This window comes from Dipteris shenzhenensis, chromosome 8, assembly GCF_047967505.1.
Source record: "Dipteris shenzhenensis isolate YYH24624 ecotype China chromosome 8, Dip_SZ_1.0, whole genome shotgun sequence".
Taxonomy (NCBI): domain Eukaryota; kingdom Viridiplantae; phylum Streptophyta; class Polypodiopsida; order Gleicheniales; family Dipteridaceae; genus Dipteris; species Dipteris shenzhenensis.
Genome location: NC_141603.1, coordinates 19,042,755 through 19,066,195, shown reverse-complemented (window position 1 = coordinate 19,066,195; position 23,441 = coordinate 19,042,755). Strand labels below are relative to the sequence as shown.

General features: G+C 43.4%; 1 protein-coding gene across 2 annotated transcripts in view; it reads left to right on the top strand.

Annotated features, from left to right (window-relative positions):
- Nucleotides 1–23,441, top strand: part of LOC147899223 (uncharacterized) — a 182,350-nt gene that overhangs the window by 69,478 nt on the left and 89,431 nt on the right. For both annotated transcript variants that reach the window (XM_087377635.1, XM_087377636.1), the window contains 2 exons: nucleotides 13,556–13,673; nucleotides 14,110–14,193. In XM_087377635.1, coding sequence (XP_087233761.1) covers nucleotides 13,556–13,673; nucleotides 14,110–14,193 — 202 coding nt within the window. The remainder of the gene's footprint in view (nucleotides 1–13,555; nucleotides 13,674–14,109; nucleotides 14,194–23,441) is intronic.

Here is a 23,441-nt window from a genome sequence, read left to right as displayed (position 1 = left end):
AAGATAGTCCATATGCAACAGTAACGGATGGGTAGAAATGGCATACAGTAAGGAACTGAGAGGGCAACCCTGTCTCACTGAGCGGGTCATAGTCCAGGTTCTTGACAACCAACCACCAAGCAAGCGCTGCGCCGTGGCCTGAGAATAGAGCCAGTAGATGATGTGGACGAGCCGAGGGCCAAATCCCAATTTATGCATAGTCTAAGAGATAAAATCCCAATGGACTGTATCAAATGCTTTCGCAATGTCTACTTGCAGAATGAGAACATCTTGTTTAGAGTATTTGGCATACTCAATCGCAAATATTGTCAGTGATCTGCCTTCTAGGGACAAACCCATACTGCCTAGGATGAAGTCCTACTTGCAAAAAGAAGCGAACCCTGAGGACAATCATTTTAGCAATGAGTTTGTAAATGACAGGCATGAGGGATATAGGCCGCCAATCAGCCATTGTCTCACATAACCTTTTTTTGGGAATCAATTTTAGTAGGCCATGTTTCCAGGATGGAGGAAGAGATTGTTCTGCCCAAGCATGATTGATCATTAGAAGAAGAGTGTTCTTGAGATCACCCCAAAATGCACGGAAAAATTCAACAGTCAATCCATCCCAACCAGGAGAGCTGTTTTTGCGTAGATGACTGAAGGCATCGTCCAGTTCACTAAGCATAAAAGGCTGCTCCAATGCATAGGCCTGTTCCCGAGACAATATGGGCTGGACATGCATGAGAAATTGAGACCTAGCTGCATTCACTTGCATCAAATGATCAGGCTGAAGAGAGAGGAGATGCTGAAAATGACTAGAACATTGCAATTCCAATTCTGATTTGGAAGTGGTCCAGGTACCATCATCTTTCTTGATCTTGCAAATATCCTCCTTTCTCCTATCAGCATGGAGACTTTTGAAAAAAGCTTTGGAGGAGCAGCCCTTATCTAAAAGGGGTTTCATGCGAGCTCGGATTTGCGACTTCTTTAATTTGCGAAGATCATTTTGGTGGATGATATGAACCGCATAGGCGCAAGAATCCTGTTCAGAGGGGGTAAGCTGCCTATGAGAACTGATTGCATCCATTTGCTGCTTGTGAGATTGAGCCCATTTCAACTTAAGCCTGAGGTTTCCCATGTAACTCCGTCCATAGTCTTGAATAACAGTCTGTAAGCGGAGCAAAACTGATCCATGCAAAATCCATATCTTCCTGAGCATGTAAAAGGAGGGGACGGACAGCCACTCTCACCATGTTCTGAAATTGTTGATGAAGCAAATAAGCACTATTAACATGGAGCAGGCGACGACCAAAAAAAGGCATATCATCTGTCAGACGTGCTATTGATAATGTCAAGCATACTGGAAAATGATCAGATAGCAAGAGTGAGTGATCAACCCGTAATGTACATGTAAAATCAGCATACTGCTGAGCATGGAGCAAGTACCATCTGTCAAGTCGAGCCCAGTAATGAGTAAAGGCATTGTGATGATATGTATAACCCATATCTGTGTGTCTTGTTGAGAGCCATAGATCTTCTGCATGCAGAGATGAGAGCATATCTTCCCAATGTCGAAGCTCAGTGGGGATCATATGAGAGCGATGAGTAGTATTGTCTTGAGTGGCAGGCGAGTTGTTAAAGTCTCCACACAAGAAAGCATTGGACAGCCATGGATATTGTTGGAGAGAGGCCCACATTTGAGCTCTAGTCGCAGAAGTTTGTGAGGCATAAACAGATGCAATTTCATAGAGATCAGCCTGCCAGGTGCACCTGATCACCATCCATCGACCGTGAGGGTCATTGTAAGCAACCGTGGGCTGTATATCATGTTTTACCAGCATGCAAACCCCCGAAAAGTGCATTGTGCTAGCATAAAAAATATCATAACCAGCATAGTGGCCTTGCTGGCCAGCCAAGAAGTGTTGGTTGTGTTCCTGTAAAGAGATCACATCGGGATGCATTCTATGTACATAATGCCAAAAAAGTCTCCACTTATTGACATTGCAAAGACCCTGAACATTGTATGTGATGCAAGTAATTGAAGTAGACATAGAAGATATGTACAGTCAAACCAAAAGGCAGAGTAAAGTATAAGCTGTCAGGCCTCAGCCATGACATCAACATCCACCTGTGCTCCTGGATCATTAGCTCTATGATCCTCATCATTGTCACATACAGGAATGCCTCTTTTTAACACATTAACCCACAGTTGAGAAGCGAGGCTGTCAGCGGGGGTAGAGGTCTGACCAGGGGTAGAAGTTGAAGCATCCCAATGGCGAGACTGTAATGGACGTGGTTTCAGAGCGAATACCTTTTTGGGTTGCTGCCAGACAGCCTGGGGAGAGGCATGAGATTCTGAAATTTTGCCCTTCCCCTTATCCTTTTGTTTAGCTGGAACCTGAACCATATTTTCTTTGGAAGGGACAGATTTGGGAGCCACATCACCCAGTTTGGAAGGCATTGCCTTGGACCCCGGGGCATAAGTTGGGGGGGGAGTATTTTCTGGAGCAATAGCTGTGGGTGGGAGCTGATGCAGTACTGCAGGACACTGTGAGGCTAAGTGGCCAAACTTATGGCATGTGAAGCAAGCACCTGCAAAAACTCCCCATTTCAGATCAAAATATTTTTCACCAAGGGGAACATCCTCCACTTCTACCGCAATGGAAGGAGGGGTTGGGTGATCTGTATCCCAAAGAATACAAAAGCGATTGCGATTACCCGAAGGACGGGGAGGGCATACAACTTGCCCCAAAGTGGCTGCCAAACTTGGTAACTCAGCCCTCATATAGTCCGGGAAATCCACTACCTCAACCCATACGGGGCAGTGATGTCGAATGAGGCTGTGGTAATCCTTATTTGGCGACCATGGCATGACATGCATCATTTGTCTGCCATAGAATAAAGGCGACATCTCCAATATCTGCTGACGATATGAGGCATCCAAAAAGTGCACTTCATAAAAACCCCTTGAAGCAAAGTATACTCCTTCAACAAAGCAGCCTCCCAACAACGCCTGAACCCACTGGGCCACATCATTTGCTGAAGGTAACTTGCCTGGGAAAAAAATGATAACTGCTTGCTGAGAGAACTTTCGAAGAGGAGCACACATACACACACACACACTTTTTTTTGTAAAACCAAGATACTTATATTATAAAACATTCATTTACATCCAGGCCGTGCTCAAAAGAGAGCTACAGCCCTATCCATCAGAAACAGTAAAAGAAAAGTTGAATACAAGAAACATCCAAATCTTCCTCATGTAAGGCATCATATAAAGACTGCCTTAATGAGGCATTGAAAAACTCATAAGGATGCTGAAGAGGAGAATTCAGATATGCTTGGATGCGCTGCAGCCAGAGGGTCCATAAGGCCCAGTATCTGATCCAGTGGAAGAAGAGAGAATACTGTGACAAAGAAGCTGATAGTGTGCCATACATCCAGAAAAACCTGTAGAACCTGTGTGCTGGAAATCTGAGAGATAAAAAATAGGAGATTCTATCTAGAAGGTCTCTAGAATATGAACAAAACCACAATAAATGCGGAATACTCTCCGATGCAAGGTGACATCTTGGACAGAGAGGTGAAGCTATTCGTCGTTTAGCCAATTTCACTCCCACGGGGAGAATACCAACAATACATCTCCATAGGAATAGTCTTTGCTTCAATGGCATTTTCAACTTCCATATCATTTGCAATCTTCCTTTCCACCAGGCCAATGATTTGTTCAGATGCCATAAAGAATTAGCATGATGGGCAATCCATGGAGGAGGTAATATTAATCTATAAGCCTGTATAGATGTCAATGACTGCAAAGGCTTAGAAGAAATGCTTGAACTCGAAGACTGAAGGTGCCAATCTTGAAGCCTGTCATTGCCATTCAATGTCGGAATCGGAACCAGAGGAAGTAGGAGATCAGCAATAGCTTTCCAAATAGGTCTATGATGCATAGCCAGGTTGTATTGTCTACATGCTGCTGGAAAAAGGAGAATATTTCCTTGCATATCTACAACGTCATCAATGAACCGGATACCCATTTTCATAAGATTGTAAGCTCTGATGGGTTGTTGAACAGCAAGGGGAGAGGAAACCACAGCACTCCAATGAATACTCTCCAATCTGAGTGATGATGCTAGAGAAGCAGGATGAGGAGACCATTTGATGTGAGAGAGTACTTGCTTCCAATCCTGAATCAAGGAATTAGAAAATGGACAACCAGGGATTTTACCTTGAAATTTTCCAAGTACTACTTCCGATGGATCTACTATCCAATGTCCATAAGCATGTGTGCGCATCTGACCACACAAAATTGCTAGCATAATAGACCAAGGCTGCTCTTGTTGAAAGAATGTTTTGAGCATAGTAATCTTTCTTGCCAACACATGATATTTGATGTTTATTATATTCAAACCACCATGCATTCTGGGTGAGCAAAGCAAGTCCATTTTGAGCAACCGTAAAGCTTTTTTATGAAGCTTGGTTTTCCAAAAAATCTCCATGGCTTGAGACATAAAAGATGAGAGATCTCGAGATGACCAATGTAACCAACATTTGTTGCTTATTACTGATTTTCCAGCCAATAGGATAACCCAAATGTCTTACTATATTTTCCGGTTGAATAATCTGGCCTGGCCACAGAATAGCATGCCAATCACAAAGCTTGAGAGGCAAGAGTTTTGATTTCTGAAAATTAATTTTAAGACCAGCTGCCAACCCAAAATCTGAAAGGGTATCCATCAAGAGGCGAATCTCCAATGGACTGTTCTTTAGCATGAAGAATGAATCATCTGCATAGGCCTGCGCTATGAAGGGTCGTGAACCAGAAATCTGAAGCCCCTCTAGCTGTCCAGTATCAACCATGTGATCCATATAAAGAAGCAAAGGATGTGAAGCGATGGCATAAAGCAAGGCACTGAGAGGACATCCTTGTCGAACCGAACGTTCGAGAGTCCAAGACTCAGACAAATGTTTCCCTATAAAGCATTGTGCAGTAGAATTTGAATAAAGCCAATATATGACATTAGATAGCTTTGGCCCAAAACCAAGTTTTTGCATGATTTGAGAGACATAATCCCACTGTACTGTATCAAACGCCTTCGCCACATCCACCTGCATGACCAACACATCTTGATCTGAATATTTAGCATATTCCATTGCGATAAGAGTGTTAGTGATATTGTCATGTATGTGCCGTCTTGGAACAAAACCATATTGCCTGGGATGAAGTCCATCATGAAGGATATCCTTTATCCGATGTACCAACATTTTGGCAATCAGTTTGTATATCACCGGCATCAAAGTAATTGGTCTCCAGTCATCCATAGTCTCACAAAGAATCTTTTTGGGCACAAGCCTAACCAAACCATGCTTCCAAGCTGAGGGAAGATGTTGGTGCTGCCATGCTGCATTAATAAACTGCAGAATTGGACCCTTTATTTCTAGCCAAAAGGCTTCGAAAAATTCAACCGTCAGACCATCCCAGCCAGGGGATTTATGTTTACCCAAATGCTTAAGGGCTTCATCCAATTCATCATCTGAAAAAGACATTTCCAGCATTGAGGCTTTTTGCGGGGAGACAATGGGAGAAACAAGCTCAGTAAATCTGTTACGAGCCAATGCGACCTGAGGTGCAGAAGAGGATGGCTGAGAATAAAGAAACTGAAAATGATCCAGACATTGTTTTTCAAGCTGAGAGAGAGACTGGGTCCAGAGACCATCTGATTTCCTTACCCTCATGATAGATTGGCTTTGTCTGTGTGCATGTAAGTTCCGGAAAAAAGATTTAGAGGAACAGCCCTTATCTAGCATAGGTTTAACTCTGGCCCTAATCTGCCATTTAGACAGCTTGCGTTTGTCATTGGCATCAATTATAGAGGAAGCACAAGACAATAAATGCTGCTCAGAATCAGATAGAGATCTTTGATGACTAATCTGTACAAGATACTGCTTGTATGATTTTGCCCACTGGATATGCTGTCTGGTTTCTGCCAAGTACCATCTTCCATATTCCTTGATGACATTTTGAATACGATGTATGAAAGAGATCCAAGCAAATTCCAGATCCTCCTGAGCATGGGATAGCAATGGCCTGCAAGCCAGTCTGATCATATGCTGAAATTTTTCATGAGAAAGATAGAATTGATTAACCTGTAAATTTCTGACTGAAGAGAGCTGCAAGTCATCCAGAGGCATACCAAAAGAAAGGGTGAGCCAAAGTGGAGTGTGATCAGATAATTGTTGTGAATAATCAGTCCACATCTGACATGTATATTCATCATATTGCTGAGCATGAATGAGATAAAATCTATCAAGCCTGGCCCAATAATCTGTGAGAGCATTATGGTGATATGTAAATCCCATCACTGAAGGATGAGTTGCTGTCCATAAATCTGCAAATCGAAGTGATGAAGTCATGTGTTCCCATTGCTGGATTTCAGAGGGCAGCATATGTGATTTATGCGTGGTATTGTCCTTCCAGTGAGGAGAATTGTTAAAATCGCCACAAAGTAGAGCATTAGAGGACAAGGGATATTGCTTTATGGAGTTCCACATTTGAGCTCTGGAAGCTGAATTTTGAGAGGCATACAAAGATCCTATTTCAAAAATCTCTCCATTGATCATGCATTGGATAATCATCCATCGTCCACCTAGATCATTATATGCTATCAAGGGTTGCAGATCATGTCTGGCTAAAATGCACAGCCCAGAGAATCGTTCCGATCCTGAATAGAATATATCATATCCTGAAAAAAACCCATGCTGTCCAGCAAAAAAATGCTGATTATGCTCTTGGAGACATACAACATTCGGATGAGTTGTATTTATATAATGCCAGAGAAGCCTCCATTTATTCTGGTTGCAGAGGCCCTGTATATTATAGGAAAAACATTTAAGAGAAGCACGCATGAAAATATATACAAGAGAATGATCGGTCCTCCAAAAGAGCGGGAGGCCTCAAGCCTCTGCCATTGCCACAGGGTCTTGCTGACCCTCAGCTTCCAATTCCCTGATAATATCATCTTCTTCACAAAGGGGAAGACCCTTCTTGACTGCGTTGACCCAAGCCTTTGAGATGGGGCTGCTTGAAGAGGTAGAAGATTGTCCTGGAGAAGGAGCAGAGGCATCCCAATTACGAGATTGGAGAGGTCTTTGTTTGAGAGGGACCGTCTTCTTTGCAGTTTGCCATCCCTCATGAGAAGATGGAATGTTTTCTCCTAACTTGCTTTTGCCTTTATCCTTATTTTGAGCTGAATTGGCCTGGCTCCCTGTATGAACTGAAGGCTTTGCTCCTTTAGCTTCAATCTTTTCCACATATGTCTTCTGACCTCCTTTATTAGAAGGCAGAGGAATAGCAGCTGGAGGAGGTGGATGAAGGATAGAAGGACACTCCGAAGCAAGATGCCCAAATTTGTGACAAGAAAAACAAGCTCCAGCAAAAATGCCCCATTTTAAGGTGAAATATTTCTTGCCCAAATTAACACCCTCAATCTCAACTGCAATAGAAGAAGGGGTCGGTCTATCAGTATCCCATAATATGCAAAAACGATTTTTATTACCTGTTGGACAAGGGGGACAGATCACTTGTCCCAATGTCATAGCTAAACTTGGAAGCTCTGTTCTCATATAATCTGGAAAATCAACCACTTCAACCCATACAGGGCAATGATGCTTGATGAGGTTCTGATAGTCCTTATTGGGGGACCAGGGCATGATATGCACCATCTGGCGACCAAAAAATAAAGGGGACATTTCCAGCATCTTTTGTTTTGTCAAAGCATCCAAAAGATGAACTTCATAAAATCCTTGGGAGGCAAAATAGACTCCTTCTACAAAGCATCCACCTAGGAGAGAATTCACCCATTGTCCCACATCATTAGCAGAGGGAATTTTGCCTGGGAAAAAGATGATAACTGCAGTTTGAGAAAGCTTCTTCAAAGGTTGCACAAGAGATGGCAGCTTCATTTTGTAAGTGAGTTCCGGAGCAGGTTGAATCCATTCCCTTCTGCTTTGTTGAAAATCATCATTCAGCATATCAAACACATAGGAAGCATCTTCAGAAGAAGGAGCTATGGGGGAAGAGGCTTCCCTTAATTGTCTTTTGGGTTCAGGAGAGAGGGCTCTCTTGACATAGTACTTGTTTGCTTCTGCCATGGAGGCCAAGGGATTGAACAGATATCAAACAGGGAGAATCGGACAGGGCACAAAGAAAGGCTGGCAGGAAGTACGGATGCTGGGATGAAGCACTGTACAGACACAACGAAGAAACTGACAAAAACTGTACGGACAGATTAAGAGATTGCAAGAAGGACCGACAAGCTGTACGGGATCACTGACAGGCTGTACGGGACAACAGACAGTCTGTACGAAAGAGTTAACGACTGTACGGATTGATTAAACGGGAAAAAGACGGACGGACTGTATGGGCTTTAGGAAGGAAAACTGTAGGTAAGAACTGACGTGCAGGGTTGAAAGGATCGGCGATGATACGGTAATCTGATGCAGAATCCGTACGGGAACCGTACGACGGCCGTACGATGGTACGGACAAAAAGATGGGCGCCAAAACAACGACGGGCGACGCTGACCAGCAATCACGATCGACGCTCACCGTCACACACCAGCAGCCAACTCTCGTCGAGGCTCACACCACGCTCACCGTCACACACACACACACACTTTTCCTCTCTCTCACACACACTGACAAACACACACGCACACACACACACACACAGAACCTCTGGTTCGAGCTCCACACAATCTGCAAAGTCTCATCGCACACCACACACACACTACACACACACACACACACACACACACACACACACACACACACACACACATTTTTTTGTGGAATCTTTGAGCACACACACTTTTTTTTTTTGGTAATATCCAGTGCAGTATATTTATATGCTCATAAATTTACATGATGGGAGGTCTTTGAAATGGAGAGTATCCCAAAGATCAGAAACACACATACACTTTTTTTAAAAGTAATATCCAGTGGAGTATATTTATATGCTCATAAATTTACATGATGGGAGGTCTCCGAAATGGAGAGTATCCCAAAGATCAGAAACATAAAAAGAAAAGCTCTATGCAAGAAGCATCCATATCACCCTCATGGCAGGCATCATATAAGGATTGTCGCAATGAGGCTCGGAATGATTCATATGACTTGTGAATCTACCGACCCAAGTATGCCAAATTATGCTTCACTCCAGATTGTCCAAAGAGCCCAATATCTCACCCAAGAGAGAAATAGTGAGTATTGAGACAAAGACCTCATAAATCTGCCAAAGAGCCAGAAATGTTTCCCAAATCTGTGACTCCTGAAACGGAGCCGAAGATGATGTGAAATTCTCCCTCCCGAGGAGGTTCCTAGAACATGGGCAGTGCCAAAGCAAATGAAGAACAGTCTCTAAAGGAGCCTGACATCTTAAACATGTGGATGGTGCAATGCGACGTTTGGCAAGTGTGACTCCCACTGACAATGTGCCTGTCATACATCTCCAAAGAAAAAGTCTTTGTTTCAATGGCATTTTACACTTCCATAATATCCGGAGATTCTTCCGCCACCATGAGAGGGGCTTCCTTATATGCCACAGAGAATTAGCATATTGTTGAATCCATGGAGCAGGCTGAAGAAGTCTGTAGGCTTTGATGGAGGTCAAGGCAAGAAGAGGAACAGGATGAGTGCATGTAGTAGAGGGTTGCAATTGCCAATCCATAAGCCCGTCTCTTTGAGTACACACACACTTTTTTTTTAGTAAAATCCAGTGTATTTATATTCTCATGAATTTACAAGATGGAAAGTCTCCAAAATGGAGAGTATCCCAAAGATTAGAAACATAAAAAGAAAAGCTCTATGCAAGAAGCATGGATATCACCCTCATGGCAGGCATCATATAAGGATTGCCGCAATGAGGCTCGGAAAGATTCATATGACTTGTGAATGTGGCGACCCAAGAATGCCAAATTATGCTCACTCCAGATTGTCCAAAGAGCCCAATATCTGACCCATGAGAGAAATAGTGAATAGTGAGACAAAGACCTCATAAATTTTCCAAATAACCAAAAATGTTTCCTAAATCTTTGGCTCGGGAAACGGAGCCGAAGATGATCTGAAATTCTTCCAAGGATGTTCTTAGTACACGGACAATGCCAAAGCAAATCAGGGACAATCTCTGAAGGAGCTCGACATCGTAAACATGTGGATGGTGCAATGTGACGTTTGGCAAGTGTGATTCCCACTGACAAAGTGCCGGTCATGCATCTCCAAAGAAAGTCTTTGTTTCAAAGGCATTTTACACTTCCATAATATCCGGAGATTCTTCTGCCACCATGAAAGGGGCTTCCTGATATGCCACAGAGTATTAGCATATTGCTGAATCCATGGAGTAGGCTGAAGAAGCTTGTAGGCTTTGATGGAGGTCAAGACAGGCAGAGGAACAGGATGAGAGCATGTAGCAGAGGGTTGCAATTGCCAATCCATAAGCCTGTCTGTGCCAGCCACATGAGGAACAAGTAGAAGAGGATGTAACAAATCAGCAATTTTCTTCCATATCGACCTATGATGCATTCCCAATGCATAGGAAGCAGTGGCCTGAGGAAAAGATAAGACATAGCCCTGATCATCTACCACATCATTTATGTATCTAATTCCCAATTTCATGAGATTATATGCCCGAACAGGTTCCTGTAAAGCAAGTGGAATGTCAAAGATGGCACTCCAATGAATACTTTCTTTCCTCATTGAGTTTGTCCCCGAGCAGTTATTGGGAGCCCATTTGACCTTAGAAAGTACTTGTTTCCAGTCAAGGATCAGAGCAGTAGAGAAAGGACAGCCAGGTATCTTCCCTACAAATCTCCCAATGACAACCTCCCAATGATTAGTAGTCCAATGGCCATATGCCGATGTCCTCATGTTGACACACATGGATGCCATCATACAAGTCCATGGCTGTTGTTGACGGAAAAAGTATGGAGCATAGCCGCCTTCCTTGCAAGTACATGATATCTTATATTGAGAACATTAAGTCCACCATGCATCCTAGGAGAGCACACCATTTCCATCTTCATCAGTCTCAATGCTTTCACAGCAGTTTTTGTCCTCCATAACAGCTCCATAGCTTGAGACATAAAGGCTGAAATATCTCTGGGGGACCAATGTAACAAAGGCAAAAAGAACTGAACATAGGACATTACAATGGACTGTACTATTCTGAGCCTGACATGAAGTGGCCAAGTAGAAATTTTCCAATATTCCAGTTTATGTTGAAGTCTTTGGAAGATCCATTTTAACTGCTGCTTCCTGGTGATATGCCATCCTATAGGATATCCCAAATGCCTAACTACATCTTTGGAGTGCACCACCTGACTTGGCGAGAGAATAGAATGCCAGTCATATTGTTTCAGGGGAAGCAATTTAGATTTGTCAAAATTGACATGCAATCCCGCTGCTAATCCATACAATGATAGTGTGGTCATAAGCATGTGAACTTCCCGGGGAGAATTTTGTGGCATAAAGAAGGAATCATCAGCATATGCTTGTGCCAAAAAAGATGCAGCCCCAGGGATTTTAATCCCAGTCATCTGTCCTGTGTTTGTAAGATGATCAAGATACATCAAGAGGGGATGGGTCGCAATAGCATAGAAGAGAGCACTAAGAGGGCAGCCTTGTCTAACTGATCTCCCCAATGTCCATGACCGAGATAGATGACCCCCAAGAATGCACTGAGAAGTAGAGCCAGAATAAAGCCAATAAACTGCATTTGCTGTCTTGGGACCAAAGCCCAACTTTGTCATGATTTGAGAGATAAAATCCCATTGAACAGTGTCAAATGCCTTAGCAATATCTACCTGCAATATGAGCACATCTTGATGCGAGTACTTAGCATATTCAATTGCGGTCAATGCATTTGAGATATTGTCATGGATTTGTCTTCGCGGCACAAACCCATACTGATGAGGATGAAAGCCCGCATTCAATATCCCGTGAAGCCTATACACAATCATTTTGGCAATGAGTTTGTAAACTACAGGCATCAAAGTAATAGGCCTCCAATCTGACATATGGTCACATAGATGTTTTTGGGCACAAGTTTGATTATGCCATGCTTCCAAAGGGGCGGCAAGTGATTTTCTTGCCAGGCAACATTGATCATTTGCAAAAGGACATCTTTCAAATCATCCCAAAAAGAAATATAAAATTCCACCGTAAGACCATCCCAACTAGGGGACTTGTATTTGCTGAGGTGGGACAATGCATTATCAAGTTCTGTGTCAGTAAAAGGTCTCTCCAATGTAAGTGCATCATCCATTTCCACTATCTCAGAAACATATTGAAGAAATTCAATCCTTGCATTCGTCACTTGATTTGATGGGGAACCAGGAGCAGAGAACAATTTCTGGAAATAATTTTGGCATTCATCTTGGAGATCAGAGATAGAGTGCGTCCAAGAGCCATCTATCTTGCTTACCCTTAGACATGAGTTTTTCTTTCGAGTAGCATGCAGGCCCTGGAAGAAGGCTTTTGATGAGCAGCCCTTATCCATGAGAGGCTTCATTCTTGCTCTAATCTGCCATTTGTGCAATTTCCTCTGATCATTAGCATTCAGTTTGATCCGAGCATGTGAAAGGGAATCGTTTTTTGATTCAGAGAGAGGCCTGAAATGTGAAAATTCAGTCAATTGTTGTGCTGTCCTTTTTGCCCATTTAACCTCATTCCTCCATTTAGTCATATGCCAGTTTCCATACTCCCTAATGACATTCTGTATACGAGAGACGAAACTGTCCCAAGCATAATCCATGTCCTCCTGGGCATGCAAAGGCAAGGGATGAATTGCAAGTTTGATCATTTGCTGGAAATATTGATGTCGGAGATAAGCTTGATTAACATGCAGTAATCTACTGGAAAGAGGTGGCAAATCATCCAGTGGCATACCAAGTTGCAGATTCATCCATAATGGGGCATGATCTGACAAGCCCAATGAGAAATCTATGAGGAGATGAGGGCTAAAATCTGCATATTGTTGTGGGTAAAACAAATACCATCTGTCAAGCCTTGCCCAGTACGTAGTGAATGCATTATGATGAAAAGTATATCCAGGCATTGACCCTTGGAGAAGCAGCCATAAATCTTCAGCCTGCACAGAAAGAAGCATGCTATCCCATTTCTGCCTTTCTGATGATAGCATATGAGATCTTGAAGTGGTGTTATCTTTCGGCAGAGGGGAATTGTTAAAATCTTCACAGATAAATGCATTAGATCTCCATGGATATTTGCTTAAAGAATCCCATAAAGAAGCCCTAAGGGCAGAGGTCTGGGAGGCATAAACTGATGCAAACTCAAGAATATCACCATTGACATTACATTGTATGACCATCCATCTGCCACTGCTGTCATTGGAGGCCAACCACATGAATACATGTATTGTATCTCTTTATGTATGTATGCACATAGATAGGTATAGATATAGTTAAATAAGTGAATTTAGATCTAAATATGAATAAAATGTGTCTCGTGCCGATGTTCTTATTGTTTGCTTCTTTCTTATGCTTCCTTCGCTGTGCAGGTCGCAAGGTATCTGGGTTGCAAGGAATCCAGGGTTTGTCCTATCCATTGTAGGAGCGATTGTGTTCCTATTGTGCTTGGGCTTAATCTTTTTGAGGGTTGAAACTGATCCTGAGAAGGTAAGGATATCCCTTGTTATTGATTATGGCAGTTATAAATATGAACACTCATTCTAGCTGTGTCTGTTTTTTTTAATACTCATAATAATTGCTGTTTTTTGTATACTCATAATAAATTTTCTTATTTGTATGCCTGCTGTTTTCCAATGGACTCTTTCTGGTAGTCTGCTATCTCTTCTGTACATTGCCACACCATAATAATTTTCTGCTCCTTTATTTTAAAAAATCTGAAATTTTTTAGGTCTTTTATCAGCCTTCAAAAAGATGTAACCAACATGTTCTGCAAACTTCATTGAAAATTGGAGGAATCAATGGTTTTGTTGATGTTGACATTTTTAATGCTTTTAAAGTAATTCTCTTATCCTTTTTTTTGGTGTGTGTGGTGTGCCATGGGTTTTCTTTTGGGGTGGGAGGTGTTTCGTTTTGAATTTTGCAGCTTTGGGTCAGTCCTGGTAGTAAGGCAGCATCCGAAAAGGAGTTCTTTGATGGACATTTGGCTCCTTTTTATAGAATTGAGCAGGTTTGTTCCTCTATCATATCCCTGGTTTCCTTTTTCTTGCATATCTAGGCATCTATCACGATACTCAGTTTTTATCCTTTTGAATCTCTTGTTTATGGCTGCACCTCATAACATGAAATGTGGTTTCGTTGTAAGCAAGCAATTGCAACCTTCTTGCAAGGGTTTTCTTGATTTTATGATGCTTTTTGTGCGTTTGGGATGCCTTTTATGGTGGAGCAACCCCCTCTTCTCATTCCCTTGTTTTGAAGAGGAAAATATAGTCTTAATGTTCACAGTCAGCCTTGATTTTGTTCAAGGGTTGCTTGAACTGTTAGTGAGTCCTCTATTTCTTGTAGGGTTTTGTCACCTCCTGTCATGAAATGACATAAAATACAATGGAACTGTTAGCGAGTCCTCTATTTCTGCTTCTTTGCCTATTGAGATGCAATGGTGCTTCTGTTATTTCACCTTAGAGCCAAAGGATGGGGAACATCTAGAGCCCCTTACTAGGTCTGTAAGCTTTGGAACCGGAACCCGACCCCAATCCACCAGCCACTCCCGATCCACTGGCCACATCCATCAACAATAGTACCTACCCTTATAGTTGAGGAGTGAAGGGGCAAATTGATGTGTGTGTGTGTGTGCCTATGGGAGGGAGTGGAGTCCTATGCAAGAAGTGTGTGAGTGTAGGTGTGCTAGAAGGTTCTAGTTAGGTGTGTCAGGTTGTGTGATGAGTGAGTGATCATAGGAGGTGATTGATTGAGATAATCAGGGAGATGATTGTGGATTTGGGATCTACCTACATGGAGACAGTTGCCTATATATGTAACCACTCTATGAATAAACAACTACATTTGTGTCTCATTGTTTCTATATGGTTTTACACGTGGTATCAGAGCTTGGTTACAAAGACAAAGTACAAGGTGAAGAAGACTCCAGTTAAGAGGTTGTGGGAGAAGCCAACTGGTTATGATTATGCCAAACAATTAGGTTTTTCAGAATTCTTATCTTGCAATTTGCATCTATATGGTAAAGGTGATTTTTTTGTTCAGAAAGATTGACCTTTTGTAAAGGGATTAGACACTGCCATTAATTTGGTAAGACCTTCCTAAATGGCTTCCAAACTGAAAATAGATAAGTTTGAAGGAGAGGGGTTCCACACTTGGCAAACAAAGCTGAAGTTTATTCTCATGAAAAAGGGAATATGGAAGGTAGCAAATGGCAAAGAAACTAAACCTATAACTAGAGAAGGAGAAGCTTCATGGCTTCCAAAAGATGAAAAAGATCTTGCTATAACTGCTCTTGGTCTGAGTGATTCCTATATTCATCACATTGATAGATGTGAGACTGCTAATGTTACGGGTAAAATTTGGGCAGTGGAGGCTGGTGTGGGCCCCATTAGGGCTGTGCCAAGCTGGGAAGGAGCTGCAGACAGCAGCGGATTTGTGGCAGTGCCATAGGATTAGTGCACTTTTTTGAAGGCAGATCCAGGGCCTGTTTAGAGGCCTGGCAGGAGTTGAATACAGGGTGGCACTTCTACAGACTAGTCAGGTTTGTTGCAGTTTTGGTTGGCCTGTTACAGGGTCGGTTCAGACCCTGGTTGGCTCCTATTTCACTTGGCCCTGTCAGGGGAGTTTCCAGCCCCTCCACCCCGACTCATCTTGAGCATGTGTTTGGAGCACAGGGAAGATGCTCTAAGTATAGCTTGCTTATCAAGTTCTTTGACTTAAAATTGGATAGGGGGGAGTCCATCTCTTCACATCTAAATTCAATGAAGAGCATTTTGACACAGTTATCTGGCATCAAGTTTAATCTTGATGAAGATATTGTAATTGCTATTTTACTTAGAAGTCTCACTGAAGAATATGGCACTATTATAACCACACTCACCAATATTCCAGAGATAAGTCTACTCTTGGAAGAGAAGAGAAAGATCAAACAAAGAAGTGATTACAAAGAAGGGGCATATTACAAAGAAGGGGCATATTTTGCCAGAAGCAACTTAAGCAACTTTAAGGGAAAGAGCAAAATGAAATGTAACTTTTGTGGCAAACCTGGATACTTTGAAAAGGAATGTTATGCCAAGAAGAGATGTTCAACCAATCTTGTTGAGGAAGCAGAAACTGAAGAAGAAGAAGAACCAGAGAATGTCAAAACTCAAGCTCTCACTGCTTACAACACCCAAGTCAAATCTGACAAGGGTAAGGATCCATATGTTTTCTAAGTTATGTGTGTGTGAGGGCAATAATGGTTCTTTGCCATGGATAGTCCATCCTTAAATGAGTGTTAGTCTTTTGAGATTTTTCCTTGTTGGACTCATTGGGCTATACATGCATAGTCAGTGTCCATCTCCCAGTTGTAAACCAAGAATCCTATGAGTGAGTCACAGGTTGGGGCCATGAGTGTTGCCACATGATAGTGGGCAATCTATGGAGCATCCCATGTATTACTGCTAAGGGATGAGGTCATCAATTTGTGAGGGGGAATGAAGGGGCAAATTGATGTGTGTGTATGTGCGCCTATGGGAGTGGAGTCCTATGCAAGAACTGTGTGAGTGTAGGTGTGCTAGAAGGTTCTAGTTAGGTGCGTCAGGTAGGTGTGATGAGTGAGTGATCATAGGGAGTGATTGATTGAGATAATATAGGAGATGATTGTGGATCTGGGATCTACCTACATGGAGGCAGTTGCCTATATATGTAACCACTCTATGAATAAACAACTACATTTGTGTCTCATTGTTTCTATATGGTTTTACAACGAGCCTCCAGCCATGCAATCGCTCCAAAGATCAATCCATGTTGTATCATGCACAGGTGTGGTCTGAGTTTATATAGTGAGCTTAGACAAACTTGCGCGATTTGATTGTTGAGATCCTTCTTGAAGACCTTGAGCCAGTCAATCTGCACCTTGTCTTCGTACAGTGCAAGGGCCTTCACCATATATGCCTTGGAGATGTATCATGTGCTCTTTTTAAGCCCGATATACTCTGAGAGGAATTGGAAGAACGGCTACATCTCCGGATGAATGACTTTACTAATGAGATAGTCCTGTGACTAATGGAAGGTCTTGGGCTAAAAAATCCTATCATAGTGCGCTAGACTCGGTACCGGAGTGCGCTTCTACATACCTAGTGGCATTGATGAGAAACTGCACGCGGGCGCGCACACAGATTTCATTTCTGTGTGGGAAACCCCAAAAAGAGGTAAAAACCCACCAATAAGTACAAGGAAAAAATTTACAAGTAAAGCCTCAGAGCAAAAGTCATGAGGTAGGTAAGTAAAATGTTACAAGATCAAACTGGAGGACGATCAAACACAACATCCTCCAGTTTCAGATTGTTGCTTTGTAAAAATTGATGCAGTGAAGAGACTGCACCATAAAAAAAAACCACCTGTTTCTTGCCCTTGTGATTCTTCTTGGAAGCCGGAATTTTTGAATCACAGGGTCAAAAACCTGTTGCAACATAGGATGAAAAGACTCCAAAGAAAAAGAAACATCTGCATCCTAAACAGAAAGAGACTGTGGCACAGTCTTCACAGACATAGGAACTGGATCAATATCTGTACTCTTTGAAGAAGGAGCATCTGACAAAAGAGCTGCATCAGATAAATCAGGACTCATCATGTCAGCTTCGGTCGGGATAGCAACTTGAGAGAGAGCATGCGGATCATCCTGTAAAATCCCCTCTGCAAGGGGCACATCCATATCCTGAGGAGAAGGAGACTGTTGGTGGTCAACAGGGGTGCGATCCTGAGCTTCTTCAGCAAGAGAAAGATTGGCCTGTGATTTTTCTACCTTCCTCCAGTAGTGCTTCGGAGCAGTAGAAGAAGGCTTCTCCAATGAAGCCATAGTAGAAACCGGAGGAGAAGGGAGAATAACCTTGACAGCAGTTGAAGGAGCAGGAGGAGTGGTCTTGGATGTAGAAGGACAATCACGTGCAAAATGACCAACCTGTCAGCACCGATAACATGGAGTGGGCAAAGATGCAAAGTGTAGCCTGATGCGCATCGGATGGGCAAATTCCAAATCAAGATCCAGATTAGATGGCACGGGCTGCATCCTATCCCACAAAACGCAAAGGGGAACATCACGGGAAGCTTGCAAGAACTCTTGTCGCGGAACATGAAGAGGCCTCCCCAAAAGTGCTGCAAGAGTAGGAAGATGCTGAAGAAGAGGCACTGGCAGCGCTGAGAGTAATCCAAACTGGACAGTGTATCTGAAGGGTAGCAGATGGATCGAAAAGTGGATCCCAGGGCATCAGATAAGCAAAGAAACCAGCCCCAAGAACACCAGCACGACTGACAAGTCGCTCCACCACATCAGTTGAAGAACAGTGGGCATAATAAAAGTTAAAACCCTTTGCCTAGAAAGACAAAGGAGGAAATACAATCTGAACCCACTACTGCTTCAGCCCACCGACGAAAATGAGCTGCAGAAAGAACTCTGCCCATAAAGTAGAGACAGACCCCAAACTGTTGAGCCTGTCGAAGACCTGAAACTAGAAGGGTAGAATCCAAAGAACAAACAAAGGGGGAACCCGATGAAGGAACATCCGTAATAGAGGCTGAACATAATTGGCGTAGAAGATCCAGCTGAAGGGAAGAAGAAGGGCCATCTGCGAGATCAAGCTTCGCCGATTTGAAAGAGCATGAAGGAGCCCAGACACTCTCGAACAAAGACACGTGCAGGAGGAGAAGAGCCAGAAGGAGGAGCTGAAACGGAGAAGATAGAAGGAGAATCGGTTGAAGCAACATCAAGGAAAGACCGGGAAGAAGTTGGCTGCTGTAGAGAAAGGACCGGCTGTACAAAAGAAATATCCAAAAGCTGTACTGGCAAAGGGTTTTGCGTATGGAAAGGCGAAACAGCAATGTGAAGAGGTACGGACTTCCGTACAGCCTGTATGGGCGACCGTACAGACTGTACGGACGGCTGTACAGTTCGTCCCGCATGCAGGCAGGGTACGGATGAAGGCAGAGAAAGAAGAGGCTCAGCCGAAGTATAAACAAGGTGCTGCGAAACTAGTATGGCTGGCTGCAAAACAGGTATGGGAGGCTGCAAGATTTGTACGAAAGCCGTGCAGGAGGTTGCAGCTTGGAGCGGGCTGGGTACGAACAGATTTGCAGAGGGTGCACGGGTGTACGGACAGGGTACATCAGCGGGCTGAGGGACAGACATAGGTACAGGCAGGGAGGAGGGAGGAGACGAGCTCTCCATTGCTGCTCTCTGGATACTAGTAGCTATAAAATTAACATGAAATCAATGTACATGACATTAGACTCCAAAAGAGAGCCTAATGGAAGAACTCAAAAACAGTGAGAAAACACTTCAAGGCTAGTAGCATCCAAGTCCCTCGTAGCATAACTATCATATAAAGATTGCTTGAGGGACATTCCGAAGAAAGTATATGCCTGAGGAAACTGTTGTCCCATCCTAAAATGCAATCTCTGTGTCCAAATAGTCCATAGTACCCAAAAACGAGCCCAGTGAAAGAAAAGGAGGAATGGAGACATCTGAGATGAGAAGCATCCAAACATCCAGAAAAGTTTCCCGAATCTGATAGAGGGAAACCGAAGCCGTAGCAAATGAGAGACACGAGTGATCAATATCTGAGAGTGCGGGCAAGACCATAACAAATGGAGAACTGTCTCGCTGTGATGAGAGCAACGGGGGCAGGAAGGGGAAGCAATACGACGTGCTTTCAATTTCACCCCAATGGAAAAAGCTCCCACTATACATCTCCAAAAGAAAAGCCTCTGTTTCAATGGCAGTTTAGCTTTCCAAATTTTCTTGAGTTTTGATTGCCACCAAGATAAAGGCCTATCCAACTTCCAAAGAGTGTTGGCATGCTTATCAATCCATGGTGGTGGAAGAAGAAATCTGTAGACCATCGAGGATGTCAAATTATGCATTGAAAGTGAACAGGTAGCAGGAGACAAGGAAGTGAGATTCCAGTCCAGTAATTTGTCCTATACAAACACCGGAGGGACAGGAACAAATGGCTGCAATATAGTTGATTATATCACAAAAGTAGCAACCTGAAAATGAGGCAGCCGAAATTACATCAGCTGAAATCTGGACACACACACACACACACACACACACTTTTACACACACACACACACACACACACACACACACACACACACACACACACACACCCTTGGTTGATTATATCACAACAGTAGCAACTTGAAAATGAGGCAACCGAAATTACATCAATTGAAAATCTCAGTGTATGCTAGATATACATCATGATCTATGCAGTGCGTCTGCAAGCAATCAAAGAAGGATTGTTGCAGAGAACGCTTCAAAAAGCCAAACAAGGAAAATATGGGATCACCAAAGACTTTACACCAACGAAAATATGGGATCACCAAAGACTTTAAAGTCCAGAGTGCCCAATAACGAACCCAAACAAAGAAAAGATGAAACTCCGCTCTAGGTGGATGAAAACCAAAGAGCCAGAAAGACTTCCCAAAAGTACTAGTCGGGAATCTTGCTCGCAGAAATGATCAATGAACTCACGAGAACATGATGAATACACACTTTTTTTTGGGGGTGAAATCTTTCACTGATTATATTATATGAGTAGCAACCTCAAAATAAGGTGCTACAATAACATCAACTGAAAATTTTAGTATATGCCAAAAAGACCTCATGATCTATGCAGCGGGTCCGCAAGCAATCAAAAAAAGATTGCTGCAGAGAACGCCTAAAAAAGCCAAAGAGAGAGAAAGTAGGATCACCAAAGACTTTACAATTCCTATATGTCCATAAAGTTCATAGTGCCCACCAGTAGTGAACCCAAACGAAGAAAAGATGAAACTCCAGTCTGGATGGATGAAACCCAAATAGCCAAAAGAACTTCCCAAATGGAACAGATGGGAATCTCGCTCCTAGGCGCTGTCGAAGTAGATCAAAAAACGCATGAGAGCACGGACAATGCCAAAACAAGTGAGGCACAGTCTCCGAAGAAGCAGAACATCTGTGGCAAAGTGCAGGAGCAATGTGTCGATGAGCTAATAGTTGTCCAGATGGAAAAAAGAACTCGCCAAAAGAAAACCTGTTGCCGAAGCGGTACTTTAGGCCCAAAGTTGATGTAATCTTTTCCTACACCACTTGGTTGGGCGATGCATTCGCCAAACAGAATCACCTCTCTCTGAAACCCAAGGTTGAGGCAAAAGGATTTTATACAATGCAGGTACAGTAATCAGAGATAGCCTCAAAGGATGAGAAGAGGACCCTGGAGAAGTCAAAGTTCAATCTTCCAGCCGGTCCTAGAGTTCCAAAGGAGGAATCGGAACAAAAGGCGAAAGCATAGAAGTAATTTGTCACGAAAGGACGATAATGAGAGCCCAATCCATATGTAGTGGCTGCTAAAGAAAAGGGGAGCACAATACCTGCATCATCTATAACATCAGCAACCGAGGTGATGCCTTTAAACCAGACAAAGTAGGAACGTCGAGGTTCTTTGACATGACCCCAGCACTCCTGAAACCTCTGATCTGCAAGCAAACACAAGAACACACCAAGGTGAGGAAACTGAGCAGGCTGCTCACCACCCAACCATGACATCTACGAGATGTGATCCCGAATCACGACATGTCCCCTCCGAGCCACGAGCTGAGCTACTGGCACGAACTCCCAACCAGATCCTAACTAGCCTGGTGTCCCATACCACCAGGTGGCGCTGTGGGCCTTGGGCTATGCTATGATGCAGGCGCGCGTCCGTGACTCAATCCAGGATCAGACCTAGCACCTGGGAACAAAACTTGCTCCCATCGGCTCTATGAGAAGTGAACCTCTAGGTCCCTTACATAGACTCGGGCCCCAAGTGTTACGCTCTAGCTGAGGTAGCATGACCTCGGAAGAATCAGTTGACATTTCCCTTAAAGGATCTCTGTTTGTAATATATTTGTTTGCGCTTCATGTAAATGATCGGGAGGGAATTAATGTCAAGGTCCTAGGTGAGGGATGATAGCACCAGACTAGGTGGATCTAGGGCTGAGGGCCTAATGCAAGAAATGTGCCTAGGGGCAAAGGAAATTAAAGTATTCCAAGAGAGGGGTGAAAAGATGCATTAGGAAGGCCCTATGATGATTACGTGTGGCATCTAGATCCATCTAGGGAGATGGGGCTTGTTGGAGTTAGTGAGAGATGGAGAACGTACTTTCACGTGTGATTTGTTTTTGGATTTCGACTCTCTGAGAGCTCTCACGCTTCAACGGGATTTGGCTGGGAGGATACTGTGTGGTACTACTACCGTGATCTACTGTGGTTAGTAGAAGGTACTTGACATTTGGTATCAGAGCTCTCAGGTTGAACGAGGGGTTTGCGTTGGAAGAGAATGAGCTGGCAGAAAGCACGAATACAGACAACGATCTGAAGTTACAGCGCAGGCTAGGGTATCGCATTTCATACAACGATTTGAAGTTACAGGGCAGGCTACTGGCGAGGACAGTGTAATCTGAAGCGATACCAAGAGACGGGATCTGTGTAATCGGATGAAACGTAATCGACGATCAGGACAGCGTGACGTAGTCGAATTGACAAGATCGCTATCAGAGTTGCGCAATAAGTTTTGGAGGTGTTGCTGCCCGTGATATACGACGAAATGAAGGCGCACGAAGTGTCTGTTCGGTGGTCCTCCCGCACTGGCTAGCAAGAGTTTGCGGTGTGTTAGGTGACTGTTCGTAATATTTGCTTGGGCTTAACAGGGCTCGTGTTACGAGAGGCCTTCGATGCGATACGTGGATGGGTGACGCGCAGGCAGAGACTATGAAGGATCTGGGAGCTTGTGAAAATAGGCGATAGGTTGACGATCGCTATCTGTTCCGTCGTATATCCCGTGCCTACGCTCTCTGGCTACGTGTCTCTGGCTACGTGACTGACTGGGTCGTAATAAATTTTGACCTGCTTCCCTAGCGGACTCACAGTCAGAGCCCTCCAAGGTCACGTAGGCAGCTCGTAGACTGGGACAAATTCCAAATAGAGAGCAACGCTTTGGCAGAAGAAGCAAAAGGTGAGAACATTTGCGATCCGGGAGTTACGTGGAGGCTGCAGGCTTCGGGACATCTGCGCTACGTGAAGACTCTAGGGGTGTCAAATCGGGTGGCAGGAGCGAACAGACCAGGGGGCTTTCGACATCATTTGCTCTTGTTCTCGTCACTTTATTTTTTTTCTGAACATTAGCTTGAATGGAATATTTAGCTTGCATGAAGGGATAGCTAGCCCGTATGTAGGCTTGTGGTTCAAAGCAAGGTCAGATT